The sequence below is a fragment of the Xiphophorus maculatus genome, chromosome 15 (assembly GCF_002775205.1).
Source record: "Xiphophorus maculatus strain JP 163 A chromosome 15, X_maculatus-5.0-male, whole genome shotgun sequence".
NCBI classification, from domain to species: domain Eukaryota; kingdom Metazoa; phylum Chordata; class Actinopteri; order Cyprinodontiformes; family Poeciliidae; genus Xiphophorus; species Xiphophorus maculatus.
In genome coordinates, this window is record NC_036457.1 from 3005211 (window position 1) to 3027588 (window position 22378).

At 36.2% G+C, this 22378-nt stretch overlaps 3 protein-coding genes across 7 annotated transcripts; all 3 read right to left on the minus strand.

Moving 5' to 3' along the window:
- Positions 1-1682: 1682 nt before the first annotated feature.
- LOC111611433 lies at positions 1683-13369 on the minus strand. Of its 3 annotated transcripts, none has more exons than XM_023348225.1 (13): positions 13358-13369; positions 13234-13262; positions 7245-8694; positions 6821-7071; positions 6377-6703; positions 6000-6296; positions 5853-5927; positions 5591-5656; positions 5323-5412; positions 5006-5034; positions 4688-4774; positions 3759-3827; positions 1684-3559 (listed from the first exon to the last, which is right to left on the minus strand). In XM_023348225.1, the coding sequence occupies exons 4-13, from the start codon at positions 6879-6881 to the stop codon at positions 3458-3460; spliced, it is 1203 nt and encodes a 400-aa protein (XP_023203993.1). In that variant the 5' UTR covers positions 6882-7071; positions 7245-8694; positions 13234-13262; positions 13358-13369; the 3' UTR covers positions 1684-3457. The 3 variants fall into 3 exon arrangements, with proteins under 3 accessions (XP_023203995.1, XP_023203993.1, XP_023203994.1); XM_023348226.1 differs by having other exon boundaries at positions 1686-3559; positions 6000-6263; XM_023348227.1 differs by lacking the exon at positions 5591-5656 and having other exon boundaries at positions 1683-3559.
- On the minus strand, positions 9898-11671 carry LOC111611429. Its single transcript, XM_023348220.1, has 6 exons — positions 11486-11671; positions 11062-11312; positions 10618-10944; positions 10244-10507; positions 10097-10171; positions 9898-10013 (listed from the first exon to the last, which is right to left on the minus strand). Exons 2-6 carry the CDS (start codon positions 11120-11122, stop codon positions 9898-9900), a joined length of 843 nt encoding a protein of 280 aa, XP_023203988.1. The 5' UTR covers positions 11123-11312; positions 11486-11671.
- A 3354-nt stretch (positions 13370-16723) lies between the features above and the next one.
- Positions 16724-21199, minus strand: LOC111611406. Of its 3 annotated transcripts, XM_023348078.1 has the most exons (9): positions 21183-21199; positions 19858-19894; positions 18757-18847; positions 18354-18671; positions 17977-18252; positions 17804-17836; positions 17634-17729; positions 17519-17547; positions 16724-17109 (listed from the first exon to the last, which is right to left on the minus strand). In XM_023348078.1, the coding sequence occupies exons 3-9, from the start codon at positions 18815-18817 to the stop codon at positions 17029-17031; spliced, it is 894 nt and encodes a 297-aa protein (XP_023203846.1). In that variant the 5' UTR covers positions 18818-18847; positions 19858-19894; positions 21183-21199; the 3' UTR covers positions 16724-17028. The 3 variants fall into 3 exon arrangements, with proteins under 3 accessions (XP_023203846.1, XP_023203844.1, XP_023203845.1); XM_023348076.1 differs by lacking the exon at positions 21183-21199 and having other exon boundaries at positions 18354-18674; positions 19858-19878; XM_023348077.1 differs by lacking the exons at positions 19858-19894; positions 21183-21199 and having other exon boundaries at positions 18354-18674; positions 18757-18855.
- Positions 21200-22378: the final 1179 nt, after the last annotated feature.

Here is a 22378-nt window from a genome sequence, read left to right on the forward strand (position 1 = left end):
ATCAGGTTTTTGTTGTCGTCCTGCTGCAAACTGTCTGCAGACGTAACGACCAGCATCTTTATCTGTGACTCTCCTTATCAGCAGAGAACAGTTTGTAGCCATCCTCAGTCTGTCTGATTTGGGTTTGGCTGCTTTGTAAATCTGTCCATGTTCAAACAGCATCACTGTTTTGTTGGTTCTTGGGTTGCGGAAAAACCAGTTAGTGTATTTACACTTCTCAAGATTATCTGTCAAACTTCCACAGGGAAGACTGACATCATTTCCCTCTCCGATGGTGAAAGTGACTGGATTGTGCAAGAATGCTCCTGTTAGTGAACGACAGGTGGAAAAGGAAGAACAATCAGGATTATGTATTTTCTCTATTTTCTGATATGGTATTATTAAGTGACTATGTTACCTTCAGTTATGTTTCCATATCAGTAAAAACTTAAACTGGCAGTATGGTATTATGTGATTTCCAGACACATACCATAATCAAGTAACTATGTAATCTTCAGTTCTTATAAAAAGGCCATATCAAATATGACTTAAAAGAAACTTTACTTTTAATTTAGCACCTAGAAATTGGGCCTCTGTCTCCAAATCTACCTTCAGGAAGTCGTTTTATATAACACCGCCTCTTTAAGTATCTTGTTATCATGTTTACAAGTTATGGTAGTATGGAGCTGGTGAGGGACAGACAGTCTGGGGCTAGTTTCATGATGTCAAGAAACTTTACATTTCCATAAATACTCCTTAGTTGTGTTTTTGTTCTCTGCTAGGTTTTCCCTCAATCATCAAGATTTCTTTTCTTTTCAACTAACAGACTCATAAAAACTCCTGTGTGCATCTGACTTTATCTAGCTTGACTTTGTAGGGTTGTGTTTTGTCAAAGCTGATCAATATTGTTAGAACTACAATATGAGTAAATTGTATCTTTGCAATAAGATTAGCATCATGGTGCATAAAGGAAACATACAAAATTACTTATTGGCTTAGTAATTTCTGAAGGAACGCCCTGAGCTGTAAATGCACTAAACCAGCGTTTCCCAATTCCGGTCCTCAGGCCTCCCTGCCCTGCATGTTTTAGGTGTTTCCCTTCTGCTACACACCTGAATTGAATATATGGGTGATCAACAGGTGTCTGCAGCACTTGATGGTCATGCAATCATTTGAATCAGCTGCTCTGGAATAGAGGCACATCTAAAACATGCAGGGCAGGGAGGCCTGAGGACCGGAATTGGGAAACGCTGCACTAAACCATTAGTTTTGTTTTATGTTAGATCTGGTCCTACCTGTCAGCTGAAGCAGTAAAAACATTTTAATCCATCTGTATGGAAGCATTCTGCTTCTGTCTGTCTTCTCCTGTAGTCCTGATCGTAAATGGCTCAGGCTCAAACGTTTTGAAATATAAACTCTGATGCACTTTGTGTGGTTTGTGAGAGCTCACTACCTCACTCTGATTTCCTTTTATATTTTCTCACCTCTGGTACCGAAAGGATTCATTAAAAACATTTTGGTATTTCAGTTTCAATAAAAGCTACGTCATTCTGGCCTCAGACCCACCAGATCCGTTTCAGAGAATTAGTGCATGTAGATTCAAAGCACTGCAGAAAAACATGGCTGACCATGTGGCTGCTATGGTATGATGTCACATGAAACATCATAGCTGTCTGGTTGTGGGTGTTGAAGTGTCAGTTTCTGTTGGTTGCATTACTCATGGGAAAGCAGGACATGTTGAAATTTGACTGAGTTCTGCAGCAACATAAAAACATAAACCAGGTGTTAGTTTCTGAGAGCTGTGTAGTTTGTGCTAATGCAGCAGAGGTCACGTGGTTTTCTCAGAAATAACTTCCTCTTTGAAACAAAACTCGACCTTCATGTCCCAACGTAAGAATTAACTTCACTCCCAAGATGATGAAACAGCAAATTCTTTATTGTTAAATCAGCCTATGACATAAAGCACAACCACAACTGACTGTCAACACATCAGCAAAATTACTTTGAGTATAAATCATTTTAAGAACTGAAAAGATATGACAGTAAAATATGGTTGAATGGATCTTACTGTTACTGGACAATGGTGTCACAAAAACTTTGTTGTGGAAATACATGGCTATGGTCTAATACAGTTAAAGGATGGTTTATTAGAGTGACAAGCTGTCACAGTTTCAGTCTACCAGCAGATGTCACTAGTGAGCAGTGAATGAAGCTTTGAATGAAGATGAGCTGGTTTCACCTGTCATGGCCGCTGGGTTGAGACACATTTTGCTATTTTTGCTTCATGATTTCTCAAGACCAGCAGGGAAAAACACATTTTCATTGAGGATAAAATTGAGGAACTTGACTGTGAAGATTTCCCAGCTGTATTTCTCAATTATATTAGTTATTAACAGATGTGGCCAGTACAGTGAAGACTTATTATTACCTCAGATTGCAATGCTACATACTGATAAACTGCTGTTACAAAACACAGATAGTGTTTGACTGATCTGAGATCTGTTGGTTTCCTTTCTTTTTTTCTTCCTCCCCTCCAGGGGGTCTTTTTGTGGACTCTAGTGTCCCTTAAATGAAAGTAGGCTGACAGGAAAGGGGGAAGAAGACATGCAGCAAACGTCGCCGGGTCTGGGAATCGAACGCGTGACGACTCAAGGCCTCCAAACGTGGGTCGCGCTATCCCCTATGCCACCACAGCACGCCCTGTTGGTTCCCTTTTTTAACTCTGCAAGTTTCCTTAGACAGCAGAAATAAGAGTCAGATGACACGTGAGCAACACGCTGAATGAGTCTCTATGGCATCATGCAGGATGAGCTACAAACTGGACACTTCACTTTCCAGAACTGAACCGTCTGATGACTGATTCATGTTATGACTCCAGCTGCTTTAGCCTCTTCACGCCATCTCCATTGCGTTTCACTGGTATATGGCAAGCAGTAACATACTTAATCTAACTTTATTCTATCTGGGTGGTCAGATTTTCTCACATTACCCAGGATAGGAAAGCATTGACGACCACAACCTTCAATATTTTCTTTTAGAGAGCCACGAATCTCCTCTGCAGAGCAAACCAACATATTATTTAGTTTAAATCTGTGACAAAGAACATGAAATCCTGGTGTGATAGAGAAAGTTTATACTTGTTTCACCTCTAGGGGCAGTATTTACAGGATATCTTTAGTTACACACTTGGGTGTAAAAAGATATTAAAGTTTTATTCTGACCGTCTATAATCTGTAGCAAAAGCAAAAAATAAAATAAAATAAAATAAAAGCAAAACAAAACAAAACAAACAGAAATCAAGTCAAAATATTTGTTTTTGACTTTGTCCTTCTCTGTTTTGAACCATTGCTTTGCTGGACAGAGAGGAGAGAAGAATATACAGCAGATTCTTGGGCCGGGAGTTGAGACCCGCTGCACTGCAGACTCAGCCTTGGTACATTGTGTCTTTGCTCAAGCTGTAAAGCTTTTAATGCTTTTTCTATTTCTTGTTGACTGTAGAATAAAGACAGTCTGTGTCAGAGGAGACTCCAGCAGAAGAGGAAGAAGTTCCCACAGTGCTGTAGATCACAGTTTCCTGGACCTGGAAGGAAAAATCACATTCATTATGATGTACAGGGTGTATCAAAGTCTTAACAATCCAATTTCACATCAAATTTAAACAAGTTTGTGACAATTTTCCTCCAGAAAGGTAGTCTGTGTTAAATGATTTTGCTAAAAGAACTCAAATTAAATTATTCAAATACATATCTGCTGGTTCTTTAATGCACTGAAATACTCACTTTGCCTGTTTCCTTTTTGGATTTCTTGAAGTTGATGGTGGCATAAGACAGATCGTCCTCTGGTTCAGTCTGGACAGAGAAAAAACAACTTATTAAAATTTGACCTAATTAAAGCAGACAGGATTTAAAAATAAAGTTCAATTATTTCAAGTCATTGAAATAATTATATGTGGTTTCTGTTCAAACTAAACACAACAGTGTGCATTGATCTGTATTTACTGTTGTACAGGTCTTTGTACTTGTTTAGACTATTTATTTAGAATATTTTCTATTATGTTCAATAATCTTTTGACAACCAATCGACCTCATGAGGATCAAAGCCTGGTTGTAGAGCGGCAGATCCTCATTTTTAGCTTTACTTGTAGTAGGGTTAGAATTGAACAGGTAATGCTTATAGTTAGCATTAAACGCAATGACTTAAATGAATGCAAGCCACTACAAGGTCCTGATATGGGAAGAAATGCAAACGTGTGTGTGTGTGTGTGGGGTGTGTGTGTGTGTGTGTGTGTGTGTGTGTGTGTGTGTGTGTGTGTGTGTGTGTGTGTGTGTGTGTGTGTGTGTGTGTGTGTGTGTGTGCGTGTGTGTGTGTGTGTGTGTGTCCTTCAAATAGAGGACCACTTTCACCATTTTGACCAACAAAGGGAGATCCTTTGTGGAAATTGATGACCTTTTTCTGCCCCTCACGTTAGATACTACTTCACTCTGGGTATAGAGATATGGTGTGAGTTAAGTTACAGTAAAGGTTATTGTTAGAAATAGACTAGTAATGGCAAGGGGTAGAAAACTTTTTTGGGTTAGGCATAAATACAATGACTAAAATGAATGGAAATCAATATAAAGTCCACAAAGATGTGTGGGCGTGTGTGTGTGTGTGTGTGTGTGTGTGTGTGTGTGTGTGTGTGTGTGTGTGTGTGTGTGTGTGAGCCTACTGTATTTTGACTGGTTTCTGGAACAGCTAGGCCCACTGAAGACTCTGGGTTCAGGTCCTGGTTTGTTGCCACTTTATGTTGGGGAACCTTAGATCAACAAATTCACACAGTAACTGTTGTCTGTTTGTTTTCTGGTGACTGTGACTCCTTTGTGTTCAATTCCCTTTTTGTGACTAAATGAATTCCTTGATCTTGTTTCAATATTTAATGAACCAAATTGCAGCACTACTTCTTATCCCTGTTAGACTCTTTCCAGTGTAGAAGAAAATACAGATCTAAAATCAAACCTATACTTAATGTGTCAATGTTGAAACTCACCATGCTGCCTTCAATTTGTGTTTTATTCCCTGAAACAACACAGAAATGGACTTATATGTTCACAATGGTTTGTATTTTCTAAACATATATATCAAGATGAAAACAGCTTCAATAATGAATGTATTTTTTGAATTGATTTAAACACATTTAACATTATCAGATCATTTTTCTACCAAGTCACACCTACTGTTGCTAACGCTAACGCTCTACTACTTGTAGCTAAAGACATGAAACATAAAAATTGAAATGTAAATGTAACTTCTAGGTCTTTCAGGTAATAGTTTGGAAATGAAAGATTCATCTCTGAATTATCTCACCTTTAGTTTTGTTCCATATGATGATCACCAGGACAGTTATTAAAACCATCGCTAAGCATAATGGAGTAAAAATATACCACCATGGAAAACCTAAGAAGATAATTCATTACATTAAAAACAATGTAATTCCATAAAAACAATGTTGTTACTCAAAATGTGAACACAGTTAATTGGTCTTAATGTACAAGATCACCGTTACTGATGAGAGAGAAGGATTAGTCATTGCATAAATTGGTTTAAATGTTTTATTTCCAATAATGTCAATTACTTGATGTAAGATCTGCCGAGTTGGTTGTTTTTTCTACTCCTTTAGTTGTTTTTCTTTGATTTTCTCCTTCAGAAATAAAAAAACATAAAAAAGATTTAAAAATTAGGATAAACCTAGCTTAATGATGTCGTATTCACTTCAATTACGGTAAGTTTTTTTTATACGGCACCAATTCACAGCAAATCACGTCTTAAGGCGTTTACATATAATAATTTAAATTCAACATAATTAAATTCCCTGACTTGAAAAATGAAAACTCTACCTTGTTGTTTAACTTCCTTGTTGCTCCCTGCAGATGTCCAGTGATGTGTTGCTGTTGGTGTTGACTGGGTCACCTCTAGTTCAAAGAAAGCAACAGTAAAAATCTGCTTCCTGTTAACTTTACAGCAGTGGAAACTCACTTCCTTACCTGAGGACTGAAGACTGAAGGGGATCAGCTGAACTGCTTTAGTGACTGAGTTTGTGACTTTACATGTTAGTGACGGATAAATGTCTAATTTCTGATGAGATGTTGGAAATGTCACAGTGGCAGAGCAGGAATGTTGGTATATTTTCATATCTGAGGGTTTTTCCTCTTTCCCCTCATAAAGCCACTTCACCTCATGTAGACAGTGATCATATTGGATCACAGAGCAGAACAAGGCGACTTTATCTGGTTTCTCCTGCTCAACAACTGATGGAAAAAGAGAAATTAAAGAGAAAAATACTATAGAATTTAAATTACATGATTACTGTATTATAAATGCAACTTTACAAGTTTAGTTTTTACATGATGTAAATACTCACTAGTAATTACAGATAGATACACAGCAAAGTCATGTAGTTGTCCTGATATTGTCCAACGGCATGTGTACCGACCAGCATCATCCTCTGTGACTTCATGTAGAAGCAGAGAACCGTTTGCTGTAACACTCAGTCTGTCTGATATAGTTTTCATTTCTCTGTGAGAATTTCCAAGTTTGATCAGTGTTCTTATTTCAGATAAATGTTTATCATTGATGAACCAAATAGTTTCATCAGATTTATCATGTGTGTCTCTTCTGTTTCCACAAGGCAAAGTGACTTCATTTCCATCTCTGACAGTAAGGAAGGTTTGCTGCGTCTCAGTTTGTGCTGTTAAAATGCAAAATAAAATTTCAACAAAATGTGAAAACACTAAGATGTAATGACTACCAGCTAAAATGATAAAACATAGCTGTTTCAGTGAAAATCTGTCATTTTGATCCTTACCTTTAAACTGAAGCATGAGGATCAGAAGTAAAACCATTTGAATCCATCTGAAAGCAGCCATGGTGCCTTACTGCTCTGTTATTTTCACTAATGATTCAGTCTCTAACGTTGGTTCTGCTTAAAAATACATTCATGCCGTTTTCAGTTGCATCACTTCCTCTCAGTGACTGTGCCCTGTGAGTTTAACCGTTTATACTTGATAATTTAGCTGCAGATGTCGATGTTTACAAACTCAGGATTCGGTGATGACACTAAGGGAGAAATGGAGAAACGACTTTAATGTCTGAGGTATTTTAATCATTATTTTTACTCTAACACTAAATCCAGGAAGCAAAACTTTGATCAGCAAAAGAACTGAAGAAAATGATGGTGTAAATATTCCTTGTTGTATTTAGAAGTAATGAAGAGTGAAGAGTAAACTCACCAGAATTATTCTCCTGTTCGCTCTGCAATGTTCTGAAGAAGTAAAATTACCGAACACAACTGAGATGTTTCTCCTCTCATGTTTGTTGCTTCCTTGTTTTAACTCAAGTATTTTTTTCTGAGAACTGAAGGGGAAGTGTTATTCTGAGAATGTGACAGTAGCAGCAGAGGAGATATATTTATCCACCAATGATCAGCAGCATTTGTGGCTAACACATTGATGAGTCATTTAAGTTTCCAGGACAACTCACCGGAGAGATGTTGACTTGCTTTTATCTGAGTTATCAGTTTAAGTTACAAAATACACGTCAAAATTGCTCCACAAAATGTGATTAAGAAGAACATTTCTTAAAATAATGTCTCTATTTTTTAGTATTTATTTAAACAGTAAAAATGTAAAAAAAATAAAGATAAAAAAATCAACATTTACATTAAGAAATTCACTTTAATTCAATAAAATAAAAAAGAAATATATTGACACTCATATTATCAAGTTACAGATTTAAAATACATATAGAAAAACATTTAAAAACAATATAAAGGAACTTTAAGTAAGAAACGGGACTTTTATGAATCAATGGAACTCAACTGTGCTGCCACCTAGTGGAACCTAGGTGTAATTCCAATAGTTTATATATTTATTTTATTTCTTATTTGTTTATTGTGATCTTTCCTCTGTGATGTTTGATTTTTTTTCTCTAGTTCCAAAAGATTAACATAGTTAAATAATGAAGGTATTAAATATTTGTTATAAATGTTATGAAGGATTTTCACTCAGAACAAAGAAGTAAACAATAAACATAAAAATACCTTCAGGATATTGATATTTGTAACAACTTGACTGTATTAATTTCTGCTGGATTTTTTTTCCAATAAACAACAATGAAATCATTTTTAATTGATAAACAATTGCAATATGAACTTTCTCTGATTTTTTTTTACCACAATAACCTCATTAACTGCTACATCTCCCCCTGGTGGTCAAAGAGAGTCATTTATAGCAAAGACTTGATTTGTGGTCAAATTGAGGAGTTTGGACTGCATTATTACATTACAATGAGTTGCACATTTTTTCAGTTTAAAAATATATTTAAAAAGTTTCATGTTGATTCTTGTTTATAATTTCATTCATTGTTAAGATTTTAACTCCCCAAATATTAAACAAATGATGCAGTAAGGAATGTTGTGGGGTCAGAAGCAAAACAAAAAGTTTTCATAAATGAAGTTTCAGGCTAAAGCTGATAAGAAGAGATGTAACTTTTTAAGATAATCCGTTTTTCTATGATCATCTGCTGGTGTTAAATATAATGAGATACTCATCATAAGCAGTGCTCTCATTCCTGCTGGAAGCTGATGCTGAAGTTGTTGATCAGTTCTTCCTGACAGCAGCACAAATCTCTTCAGTTTTCATAAATATCTACACCTTCATCTTCATCTTCATGGTTACACTCCTGCAGAAAAAAAGCATATTCTGGGTTAAAACTGGGCATATAGTTGGTTCTATGTGACACACTGATATTGCTCACTTATTCACTCTCATCATCATGACCAACTATCAGACCCTCCTGCTAAATAAATGGACAGCTCTAAGCTCCCACCATCTGTTGGTATTCAGCCAGGTACCAGGTGTGCTGAAGAGGAAACATCTACAGGTTGCAGGACAGCAGCCCTCAAAGTTTGAGACCACTGTTTCATTCAAACTGCAGAAAATGGGTGTTATCATACATTTGTGAATCAGAGTAGCTCATCCAGCACATCTCACACATTCTCAGTCATCAGCAGAAACCATCCACTTCAGTGGATTAAGATTATTCTCACACCTGATCGTCTGATAGACTCAGTTGGATTTGGGAACAAAATTGCAACATTTGTTACATTTTCAGGTACTGAGGTTCAATTTCATGAGACTCTGTGTCAAACAAACCAAACAGTTTGAAAAACCCGTCCCCCTCCTCCCTTGTTGTGGCACCAAGAACCACTGAGGGAAACAAAACGCAAACCTCTTAAAAAGCCACTGAAGGCAACTTCCTTCTTCATAAAATGTAAATGAACTGGAGTGGCATCCGACGCTAATCTTTGGTAAAAGACCATGAGCCATTTCTCCCGCTAGAGCCAGAAACACTCATTTCATTTGGTTATATTTACCCAGAATGCCCTGCACCATAGTCGGCTTAGCGTTTACATATGCATTTGAACGCACCAGATTTTATTTCAACTGAACCAAAACTTAGGGATGGACCAGAGTTTGATTATGTTAACAAATTTAGATCTTTACAATTATTCATTCTTCCTGCATCCAGAAATCGTCTCTAACAAAATAATGGCTGAATCCCAGTAAGAATCAGACCATCATAATCAAGATTTGTGCTTCAATAGTCAATTATCCTCATGTGATGGTTGATTGTTTTATGTTCTTTTCTAAATCTGCTGTTGAAATTTCAACCCAACTTAAGAGAAACAATGTTCTTGTCAGAATAAAAACTTTAAAACATCGACTTCTTACTAAACTAAACAGCAACATATTTAAATATGTAGTTATTATACTTACCAGGTTTTGCTCATTTTGTTTTTTATTTCCTGCAGAAAACAACAGATTTTATTTGAATTTCAAAAGAAAAAGTTAATATTTTCCAGTAGGTTTAATGTATTAAGCTTCATCTGTGAACTTTCTCACCTTTAGTTTTCAACCAGAGGTTGAGAATAACGACCGATATTACCAGAGCTGCTAAACCCACAGATATAATGATCCATCTCAACAAATAGAAAATATCTGAAAGCAGGAAAATAACATTTCCTCGTTATTCTAAATTAAGACATAATTAAATTCCCTGACTTGAACAATGAAAACTCTACCTTGTTGTTTAACTTCCTTGTTGCTCCCTGCAGATGTCCAGTGATGTGTTGCTGTTGGTGTTGACTGGGTCACCTCTAGTTCAAAGAAAGCAACAGTAAAAATCTGCTTCCTGTTAACTTTACAGCAGTGGAAACTCACTTCCTTACCTGAGGACTGAAGACTGAAGGGGATCAGCTGAACTGCTTTAGTGACTGAGTTTGTAACTTTACATGTTAGTGACGGATAAATGTCTAATTTCTGATGAGACGTTGGAAATGTCACAGTGGCAGAGCAGGAATGTTGGTATATTTCCATATCTGAGGGTTTTTCCTCTTTCCCCTCATAAAGCCACTTCACCTGATGTCGACAGTGATCATAATGGACCACAGAGCAGAACAAGGCGACTTTATCTGGATTCTTCAGTTCAACAACTGGTGAAAATAGAAAAGTAACAGAGATGATACTGTATTAACTTAATCACTATTACTGTATTATAAATGTAACTTTACATGTTTAGTTCTTACATGATGTAAATACTCACTAGTAATTACAGATAGATACACTTCAAAGTCATGTAGTTGTCCTGATATTGTCCAACGGCAGATGTACCGACCAACATCATCCTCTGTGACTTTATGTAGAAGCAGAGAACCGTTTGCTGTAACACTCAGTCTGTCTGATATAGTTTTCATTTCTCTGTGAGAATTTCCAAGTTTGATCAGTGTTCTTATTTCAGATAAATGTTTATCATTGATGAACCAACTAGTTTCATCAGATTTATCATGTGTGTCTCTTCTGTTTCCACAAGGCAAAGTGACTTCATTTCCATCTCTGACAGTAAGGAAGGTTTGCTGCGTCTCAGTTTGTGCTGTTAAAATGCAAAATAAAATTTCAACAAAATGTGAAAACACTAAGATGTAATGACTACCAGCTAAAATGATAAAACATAGCTGTTTCAGTGAAAATCTGTCATTTTGATCCTTACCTTTAAACTGAAGCATGAGGATCAGAAGTAAAACCATTTGAATCCATCTGAAAGCAGCCATGGTGCCTTACTGCTCTGTTATTTTCACTAATGATTCAGTCTCTAACGTTGGTTCTGCTTAAAAATACATTCATGCCGTTTTCAGTTGCATCACTTCCTCTCAGTGACTGTGCCCTGTGAGTTTAACCGTTTATACTTGATAATTTAGCTGCAGATGTCGATGTTTACAAACTCAGGATTCGGTGATGACACTAAGGGAGAAATGGAGAAACGACTTTAATGTCTGAGGTATTTTAATCATTATTTTTACTCTAACACTAAATCCAGGAAGCAAAACTTTGATCAGCAAAAGAACTGAAGAAAATGATGGTGTAAATATTCTTTGTTGTATTTAGAAGTAATGAAGAGTGAAGAGTAAACTCACCAGAATTATTCTCCTGTTCGCTCTGCAATGTTCTGAAGAAGTAAAATTACCGAACACAACTGAGATGTTTCTCCTCTCATGTTTGTTGCTTCCTTGTTTTAACTCAAGTCTCTTTCCTGAACACTGAAGGGGAAGTATTATTCTGAGAATGTGACAGCAGCAGCAGAGGAGATATATTTGTCCACCAATGATCAGCAGCATTTGTGGCTAACATATTGATGAATGTCATTTAAGTTTCCATGACAACTGATGTTTACTTCCTTTTATGTGAGTGGTCAGTTTAAGTCACAAAAGATGCATAAAAAACATCTCTGTTCTCTGTTCCAACTACAAATAAAAATATAAAGACAATATGAACGAACTGAAGCTGTAAATAACGTGATTGTTATTTTAATCCTGACCTTTACAGAGAACAATGTGCTTTGAATCAGTGAGAAATCAGTGTGCTTCCCCCTAGTGGAGCTTTGGCGTAATGACAATGGATTCACATAAACAATGAAGATGTTAAAGTTTTGTTGTAATGGCATATAAAAAATAATTAAATCAAACTGATATTCTGTTTGAATAATAATAAAAAGAAAACACAAAAATGCCAATAGGATATTGATATTTTGAATAAAATGTCTGTGCTGGTTTCTGCTGGGTAATTCTTTCCCAAAAGCAACCAGAAAGCCACTTTCCAATTGACACAATCAAAAAGAATATGTAATAAACTTCCTCTGATGTTTAGACTAAAATATTCTACTCATTTATAGCAAAGAATTGATTTGTGGACAGATTGAGGAGTTTGGACTTTATTATTAGATTACAATAAGTTGAACAGCTTTTCAGTTTTAAAATATGCTTAAAAGATTTTATGTTGTTTATATATTCATTGCTTGTTAAAATATAAGGGTGCACTGAGGAATGTTGTGGGATAGATGTTCAGACTTCCTCTTCGTCTTCATGGCTTCACTCCTGCAGGAACAGAAACATATTCTGGGTTAAACTGGGTTTGTCGTTGGTTCTGTTGTTTGACATCTTTTCTATCACCGTTATGACCAATGATGGGAGAGAAGCACATTCTCACCCTGATGTTTAAACTACAATAACATTATTAACTGGTAGATCGCCACCTGGTGGTCAGAGGGACCCTCCTACAAAATAAATGGACAGCCATAATCTCCCAAGATCTAAAACGGATATTTTACAAACAAACAAACAAACTAGAGTTTGATTTAATCGGACTAAACAGGGCCGGTGTGAATGCAACCAACACAAGGTTCCCAGTAGAAAATTGTTCAAAGAATCAAACTATCGTTTCTTGCTTTTTCCTTTTCTATTGAACCTTTTGACCTGTTTGATTTCAACAATGTCAGCTATAAAAGTTCTTAGTTGGACCAGGTTCTGGTTTTTATAGACAACAAAAGTTGTGAGGCAGAAATCTAACAATCTTTTTTAGACCTGTTGACATCTAAATCTTTACAACTGTTCATTTTTCCTGCATCCAGACATCGTTGCTAACAAAAGATTGACTGCATCCCAATGAAAATCAGACATTATCTCAACAACATAATCAAGATTTTTGCTTCATCAATCAATCATCATCATGTTATGGTTGATTATTTAGTGTTCTCATCTAAATCTGCTGAAATTACTCAGCTTCAGAGAAAAAATAAGTTTTTATATACAAACAAACTTTAAAACATCGACTTCTTACTAAACTAAACAGCAACATACTTATTTAAATATGTAGTTATTATACTTACCAGGTTTTGCTCATTTTGTTTTTTATTTCCTAAAAAAAAAAAGATTTTATTTGAGCTTCAAAAGAAATAGTCCTTATGTCACACAATGTTTAATGTATTAAGCTTCATCTGTGAACTTTCTCACCTTTAGTTTTCAACCACAGGTTGAGAATAACGACCGATATTACCAGAGCTGCTAAAGCCGCAGACACAACGATCCATCGCAACAAACTGAAAATATCTGAAAGCAGGAAAAAAACATTTTCCCTTTATTCTGAATTAGAAGATAATTAAATTCCCTGACTTGAAAAATGAAAACTCTACCTTGTTGTTTAACTTCCTTGTTGCTCCCTGCAGATGTCCAGTGATGTGTTGCTGTTGGTGTTGACTGGGTCACCTCTAGTTCAAAGAAAGCAACAGTAAAAATCTGCTTCCTGTTAACTTTACAGCAGTGGAAACTCACTTCCTTACCTGAGGACTGAAGACTGAAGGGGATCAGCTGAACTGCTTTAGTGACTGAGTTTGTGACTTTACATGTTAGTGACGGATAAATGTCTAATTTCTGATGAGACGTTGGAAATGTCACAGTGGCAGAGCAGGAATGTTGGTATATTTTCATATCTGAGGGTTTTTCCCGTTTCCTCTCATAAAGCCACTTCACCTGATGTCGACAGTGATCATATTCCAACACAGAGCAGAACAGAGTGACTGTATCTGGATTCTTCAGCTCAGTCACTGGAGAGAATAGAGATATTAGGAGAGAAAGCTGAGAGAAGATACAGTATTAATTACATGAGTACTGTAATATTTAAATTTCAGTTTTTAATTTACATGGTGTAAATACTCACTATTAATTATAGACAGATATGCTACAAAGTGTTGCTGTTGTCCTGATGTGGTCCACTGACAGTCATACCGACCGCCATCATCCTCTGTGACGTTATGTAGATGCAGAGAAGCGTTTCCTGTAACACTCAGTCTGTCTGATATAGTTTTTATTTCTCTGTGAGATTTTGGCAGTTCAACCAGTTTTGTTTCTGTTCTGTCCCTCCGATTATTGAAGATCCAGCGAGTTGGATCAGATTTATCTTCAGTGTCTGTCCTGTTTCCACAAGGCATCGTGATTTCATTTCCCACTCTGACAGTAAGGAAGGTCTCAGATTTTGCTGTTAAAATGGAAAATTAAATGTTCAAAAAGTAACAAGTAATGACTCATTTAAATGTATACTGCTAAAGTAAAAGATGGTTGTTTTTGTTAGAGGAAGAATCTCTGTAATTTGATACTAACCTTTAGACAGAAGTATCAGAATCAGAAGGAAAGAAATGTTAATGCATCTGAAGGCAGCCATTTTGCTTTTTTTCCTCCTTCTGTCAGTTATTTTCACAGATGTTTCCGTCTCTAATGCGGTTTCCTCTCAAACATTTACTCCTTTATAGTGGCCTAATTTCCTTTCTTGTATTTTTCGTCTTTTTTAATTTGGTCAAATAGTTGCAGAGGTTTATGCAATACCAATTATGTTGTCACTAGAAGAGAGAGCAAATAAAAATAACTTTTATGTTAAAGGCATTTTCGGTCAGTATTTTTGCTCTGACTCTAAACCCAGGAAGCATAACCTTGATCAGCAACAGAACCGAGGACAGAGACGATGTAAATAGTCTTTGTTATATTTAAAGGTAATTGTAAGAGTGAAGAGTAAACTCACCAGAATTATTCTCCTGATGTTCGCTGAAACGGTAATAATACCGAACACAACCAAGACGTTTCTCCTCTGACGTCTGTTGCTTCCTTATTTGAACTCTCAGGTAATTTTTTCCTGAGAACTGAAGAGGAAACGTTATTCTGAGAATGTGACATCAGCAGTAGAGGAGATATAACAGGAGCATTTGTGGTTCACACATTGATTGATGTCATTAAAGTTTCCATGACAACTCACCAGGATGATGTTCACTACCTTTTGTCTGAGTGGTCAGTTTAGGTCACAAAATGTACATCAAAACACATATTTGGGTTAAACTGGGTTTGTAGTTGGTTCTGTTGTTTGACATCTTTTCTCTCTCACATTATGACCAGTGATGACACTTCAAAACATGCATAGGAAGAAAAGAACATTAGGATAATGTTTATTAAATTAACGTCTCTGTTCCTTAGTAATTCAATAAATGAATAAAATTAATAAAAATTATTAATTATTCACAAAAATAATAAAATTGAAGTAAAATCATCCATTTTCTAAACGCTCCGGGCGAGAGGTGGGGTCACCTGGACAGGTGGCCAGTCTGTCACAGGGCAACACAGAGACATAAAGGACAAACAACCATTCACACACACACTAAGGAGAATTTAGAGAGACCAATTAACCCAACAGTCATGTTTTTGGACTGTGGGAGGAAGCCGGAGTACCCAGAGAGAACCCACGTATGCACAGGGAGAACATGCAGAAAGACCCCGGGTCGGGAATCGAACCCAAGGCAACAGTGCTACCAACTGCGCCACTGTGCAGCCCACTGAGCTAAAATCAGCAGACTGGAATTAAGAAATGCACTTTAATTCCAAAGGACCAACATTTTATAAGTTACATGATGTAAGCTGTTTACACATGCAAAATATGAATGCAGAAAATGTTGACAGCTGAAAGAAGTGGAAGTAATTCTCATCTTCCATTCGCACATCTTCTGAAACCAGTCAGGCCATTTCTCTCTTACATTTTCATCCATGCAACTGCTGCTCACTAGATATTTTATCTTTTTAAATCCTACTCTCTAAAACCAAAAGATGGCTGTAGATGAAAATCCAGATTAGCTCTTCAGTTTCTGAAATACTCAGACCAGATCATGTGGCCTCTGCAGCCATGCTGTGGAAAATCTCACTTCAGTTCTCTTTGTTCCTCTTTCTAATATGCAGTTTTAACTTCATCATGTTAACTTTGCTGATCCTTAAACATATTAAATTGCTTGTGATTGGTTGATAATAATGTTGCTGCTGATTCCAAACCCATCTCTCACATGCAAAGCATATACAACAACTTTAAACACATTTAACCGAATAAACCAATGACTGAATAATACTAACAAACTGTTGACTTTTATTACAAGAACTTAAAAAACAATCTTGTATTTATTACAGGTTCAGTTGTATCCTGCAGTTGGATTTTCTTAATTTTAGGTTTTAAAATAATCTCAGCTACTAAAAAAAATATTTCCAGCTGTAACAGTCGGTAAGTTTTATGTAATATCATTTTTTAAAATTTATATCATATATTCTCATTCCCTCATCAAAAATATACCCAGAGTGTTGCTTTGACTCATTCATTTATTTAATTATTTTTGACACATTCCCCATTTTCTTAACTTAATTTAGTTATTTTATTCTAGTAAAAAAAAAACCCCTTTATGCCTGGAAAGTACTTAACACTGTGGTTTAAAAATGCTCGGTTAGTATTGTGTTTTATTCCCCTCTTTGGAGCACTTCAGCAAGTTTACAAGACAAATAAAGGATATGTGGAAAAAAAGATTTCAACTTCTCTTTGTAAGCATTTAATAAACACAAAAGTAGTAAAGAACGATACAAAAATCAAAGAGTAGAAAAGCTGTGAATATTCAGCCAGAGCAACAATCCACAAAAAAATTATAACAACAATGTGTCACTCTTTTAGTCACATTTTTCTTCTGGTTCTGCTGCTTTCTGGAAGTTATTTCCTCCACCTTTATTTTCATAAACTCTGAGTCCAAACGTTATGGTTCCAGCACAGTTTCAGAAAATATTTCCTCCAGGAAAAGTTTCCAGAGGAGAAATTCATCACCAAGTGCAAAACAACATTACTGGAGTCTGTCTGACGCAGAAAGCACTATAATATTTTCGTACATCACTATACTTTCATCTTCTTTGTTGTCGAGTGTCTGTGGAAAACAAAGAACAGAGAATATTAAAACTGAGACCATCACTCAGTGAATTGCAGTATAAATGGGTCAAGTCACCAAGTCACTGAAATCTTCTGTTTTTTTTCTTTTATTTTTATTAATTTTTTTCCAAGTCTTTTATTTCAGCAACAAACTTTCATGTATCATTGTAACAAGATATCCAATGATTTTAATACAGCTTGTGAGTGGTCATAATGTTATGGCTAACTTCTGGTTATTCTGTTTTTAAATTATGCTGATGCAATAAAACATTTCATGATGTCACAGCTAAAGTTCAGAACACAGCTCTACTCAAACACCTCAAAGTGAACTGATACTCTATAAAAATTAAAATACAATAAACTATTTCAGTACATCTATCATTTCACTGTCCAGTATTTAAACTTACAGTGTCGTCATTCGTCTCTGATTTGTTTGCTGAAAGAATAAAGAGCAGACAGGACTTTAGTTTAAAGTATAAAAAACATTGATATTGTTTTTCTGTGAAATGTAAATGTTCTCACCTTTAGTTTTTGTTAATATGTTAACTGTAACAACAGATATTATGAGAACTGCCAAACCCACAGACACAACGATTCCTCTCAGCAAGTATGGAAAGTCTAAACATAAATATATCATTAGAGACACAGCTCAGGTGAATATCCATGAATCAGGCAAAGATGTTTATGTCTACCTTGTTGTTCTGGTGGATTTTTCTTAATTGCATCTGCAGCGATAAAAAAATGCTGGAATTAGAATATGTTCCAGTGGATTTGGCTTTTTAAAGATTAGTGATCAGCCAGAAAACTGCAGCTCTGCACCGCCAGTTCAGGATAACAGAGAGGAGAAGGAAGGCAGCAGACTTACCTGTTTTCTTGACAGGAGGTGGACATTTGTAGCGGAAATGTTCCGCTTTTTCAGTGTAAGTGTTGGTGACTTTACAGGTCAGAGACTCGTATGGCTTCTGCTGACGCCCAGATGTTGAAAGCGTCATGGTGGCTGAGCAGGAAGGTGGTGAAATTTCAATGTCTGACAATATTTCCTTTTCACCGTCATACAACCACTCCACCACATATCTGCAGTCTTCATACTGCAGCACAGAACAGTTCAAGACGACCTTGCCATTGACCTTCAGCTCCACCACTGGCAAAGGTTGAAATGTGAGGAAATAAATTGAGACATTAGCATCAAATGCTGTTCTAATCAGTTATTTTAAACTCAATAAGGTAAATTTGAACACTTACTGTCAATGACAGAGAGAAAAATATCTGCATCATCTTGTTTTCCTGAAACGTTCTTCCTGCAGGTGTAAAAACCGACGTCGTCCACTGTGACTGTCTTTATGACCAGAGAACGGTCTGCTGAGACACTCAGTCTGTCAGATCTTCTGGTCACATTTCTGCTCATCTCTCTCACCAGGATCTCAGTTTCAGGTGATCTGAAGCCACTGAAGAGCCACTCAGTGGATCCAGCGTCACGCTGAGGATCGGATCTGTTCCCACAATGCAAAGTTATTTCATCTCCAGCAGTGACTGTGAAGAAGGACGGCTCTCTCCTAGTGGCTGCTGTGAAAACATGACAAATAATGCGTGAAATAAGAAGTGCATTCAGCTAAAGTAAGAATCTTCATAATGTTATGATTGTTACCTGTAAACTGAAGCACCAGCATCAGGAATAAAGACATTTGTATCCATCTAACTGCAGCCATTCTGCTTCTCTGCTCTTCTCATGGTCACATCTGCAAATGATTCAGTCTACAATGCCTTCAAAATATTGCATTAATGTGGAAAAAACTGAAGTCTAGTATCACTTCCTCACTGACTTCACTCTGTTTTTTCCCCTCGGAAAGTCTTAGAGCACTTTGTTGATGGCAACAGGGTAAAACATGCATGTCTGGGTGATTCGTAGCAAATATGAACAGTAGAGAAAAGTGTCAACTGTTCCATAAGTGATTTTTATAATATGATAAACTGCTAGTACAAAAGCACACATCAGATTATTCACTGTTGTGAGACATGTTAGTTCCTTATTTCCCCCTTCTGCAGTTTTATCTGCAGAGGATGATATTTTAGAACTAGAATATGTCAGAGGAAAAGCTGTGATTTGCTTGTGGTGTCTAGCATCAAAAACACTTCTGTGTGTCTTAAAGTTTCCAATTAAACAAAATCTGCAAATGGTATTCACTCATCTGCTTTCAAACACACAAGAATCAAAAAGGCTTTCCATAAGTTTTTTTTATTTTATTTTTTATTTTTATCATTCTTCCAAAGCTGTATTTCCAGAGCTGTGAGGTCGGACACTGATGTTGGATGAGAAGACATACAGTATACTAGAATACAGTTTTTGCTCAAGTTCAAGGTGTTTTAAAGGGTTCAAGTTGTCCAGGCCAGTCAAGTTCTTCCAAACCAGTCTTGTTCATGTCTTCATGCAACAAGATCTTAGTTTCTGTTATCAGATTAAGTTGGGAGTGAATGGGTGATGCAGATGTTTAGTGGGTCATTCTTTTATACATTTTATTGTTCGAACTGAGATAGAGTGAAGGATGTTGTGTTTTTTTTTTGTACATCTGTCCCTGAACTTTGAGTTTTTATTTTTTGGTTAAGGTCCAATTTATAGTCTTATTCTCTCTCTCTGGCAGTAGGTAACATAAATTTACTATGCAAAATATGAATGGGTGAATGACTGAATGTATGGTAAAGGGCTTTGGAGTTCTCTAACGTGATAAAGCGTATAATGTAGGCCACTTACCTTTGTGTGCCACTCTGTCGGTCCTGTTTCTGTCGGTCTGTTTTAGCATAATATCCCCATGTCGACACATGAAGAACAAAATTATGTCCAGCAAAAGCTACGGACTCTTTGCATATGGCGTCACACTCTTCAGAAAGCAGACCACTCTGCTCCAAAACAACCTATGTGTGCATCAACTCCTGTAAAGCCTGCCAAAAACAGTCAGCTGGTAAATTAATATCACTTTTATTTAGTTTATTTCACTGTAAAAATGCTGATGAGGTGTCATTTTATCAAAAACCTTTTTATGAAAAGAGATACTGCGGCGATGGACAGCAGCAATTAGTCGTAAGGACAAACAGCCTTTGGTGCATTTTACAATGTAAGAAGAATTCATATACTTAATAAATAAGTTTAGTAAAATGCAATTAAATGTTGTATTATGGAGAAAGCATGCATCTAATCTTTAGTAACCATAGAAAAAAATGGCTCACCATGCTAGTAGAAAAAGGCCTAGCATCTAGACCTTTGACCTTTAAAGTCTGCTCTGTGTAAGGGGAAACATATTTATCACATAGCTGTATGAATCATGTGCTCTGAATTCAGGCAGATTTGAACACATCAGTTTCTAAGCTTTCTAGTTCCAACTTTTTGTAGATACCGCCATCTATGAACCCCAACTAATTGTGCTACTGACAGACTAATAATCTCAACTTGAACAAGTAGAAACTATGGCTAAATAGTCAAAAACACAAATATAGTTCTGGTCCAAGATCGTTCGTTAATCTCCCCATCCATGGGCCGTAGTGTCGTTGTTGTGTTCTGTGCTTTCTGGGATGTTAGTTTAGTACGTTAATCAGTTTTTATTTATTTATGTGCATAAGTCATTGGGGGTTAAATTGATGTGTGTGACTCATTTTTTTACATAGTTTATCTGCAGATCTAAACAGCTGACATGCTCTTTTATAAGTTTTCTTCACAGCTAAAAACGAACTGAAACACTGAATCTGCTTGATTTACTTCCTCATTAACCTTTAGTTCCTTATAACAGTTTGTTACAAATGAAATCTATCACACTTTGTCAAATCAAATGTTTTCTTACACCAAATCTGTGAGAAAAAGACAAGTTTTAAGATCTCTTAAACTGAAATGTATATAAATTAAATGCAACACAAACTTTTATGTCCTGAGTAACTTGTCAGAGGAAACATAAAATAGTGAGTCACGTCTTTTGCGAGAGTCAACTGCAGTCAGGAAGCTACGGACTAGACAAGTCTTAAGTTGGACACAAATACTGAAAGCAGCAACATGAAACTTTCTTTAATGTTGATTAAATTTAATCTTACCTGCAAACTGAAGCCTCAGAATTAAAGACAACCGTATTCATCCTGTTTCAGCCATTTTGCTCATCTGCCTTGGCTCTGTTCATGTTCGCAAACAAATATGAATATGAACAAATAAAATGGCTTCTTATTGAAAATAAATACCTATGAACTTCAGGAGGGGTGATTTCCTCACAACATCTTCACCGTTTCTCACTTGTGATGTTTGTTGTTTAAGTCTCTACATGTTTTTAGAAACCTATCAAAAAGACTGTAAAACACTGATGTATTTCAAAAGCATTTTTTTAAAACTTGCAAGAATAAAACAATTGCTTTAAGAGATGATACGTTTGGAAACAAGATGGGACTAATTCTGTTGAAATGTGTTAGTTTCTGTTACCAGCTGTTGCACATGAACACACTAGCAGCATGAAAAGTCTCACTGATCTCATTTTTCAAATTTAGACCAAGCAATGTTCATAGCAACAGCAGATAATCATAATCTATTTGAACTTATGAAAGCAAACAGTGAAAAATCAGCAGCTAGAGCGATGTTTCTCAAGCCGGATGCTCAGGGCCGGCTGACCTACATGTTCCCTGCTGCAGTTCACCTCCCTTACAAAATGAGTGAAAGGTTAAAGGGGAAGAATGATGTGTTTTCCAGTCACAAAGGGTCATTTTAAAGCACAATAAAGTAACTATGTTGTCTTCAGTCGTTATAAAAATGCTATATATACATATATATATATATATGTATATATATATATATATATATGAAATATGATTGAAAAGAAATGTGACTTTGTAATTTAATGCCTTGAAATTGAGCCTCTGTCTCTTTAAAAACTCCTGCTCTTTCTGAAACTCCGCCTTCAGGAAGTCGTTGCAAAATGGCTCCTCTATTAATCTTTCAACATTTTTTACATGCCTGCACTGAGAAGTAGCTTATATGATAAGCTCATCAGATGGACAGTTCCACCAAGCGTTTGCTAACTGCTGCTGCTAGTCTGAAGGAGCAGAGTAGGAAAGTCAAGGGGAGAGCTGAGAGGTGGAAACTCAGAAGCTTTGATGCTGCTAATCTAAGGAGGAGCTTTAACATGAAGTAAAGCTCAAAAAGTTGTTTTTACGTAACATTGATCCTGTGACAAACTTCTGCTGCATTTCAAACTTGAACACTGAACCCGTTTTACTTTTTTCCTCTCTTCTCATTTTCTGGACCT

Coding starts and splice junctions, on each gene's coding strand:
- LOC111611433 (XM_023348225.1), bottom strand. CDS start 6,881: ATGGCTGCTTTCAGATGGATTCAAATGGTTTTACTTCTGATCCTCATG. Junction 5,657..5,852: donor CAAGGAAGTTAAACAACAAG/GTAGAGTTTTCA, acceptor TTATTTCTGAAG/GAGAAAATCAAAGAAAAACA. Junction 5,035..5,322: donor CATATGGAACAAAACTAAAG/GTGAGATAATTC, acceptor GTGTTGTTTCAG/GGAATAAAACACAAATTGAA.
- LOC111611406 (XM_023348076.1), bottom strand. CDS start 18,817: ATGGCTGCAGTTAGATGGATACAAATGTCTTTATTCCTGATGCTGGTG. Junction 17,730..17,803: donor AAATCCACCAGAACAACAAG/GTAGACATAAAC, acceptor ATTTATGTTTAG/ACTTTCCATACTTGCTGAGA. Junction 17,110..17,518: donor CAGAGACGAATGACGACACT/GTAAGTTTAAAT, acceptor TGTTTTCCACAG/ACACTCGACAACAAAGAAGA.
- LOC111611429 (XM_023348220.1), bottom strand. CDS start 11,122: ATGGCTGCTTTCAGATGGATTCAAATGGTTTTACTTCTGATCCTCATG. Junction 10,945..11,061: donor CCTCATGCTTCAGTTTAAAG/GTAAGGATCAAA, acceptor GCATTTTAACAG/CACAAACTGAGACGCAGCAA. Junction 10,508..10,617: donor GTATCTATCTGTAATTACTA/GTGAGTATTTAC, acceptor TATTTTCACCAG/TTGTTGAACTGAAGAATCCA.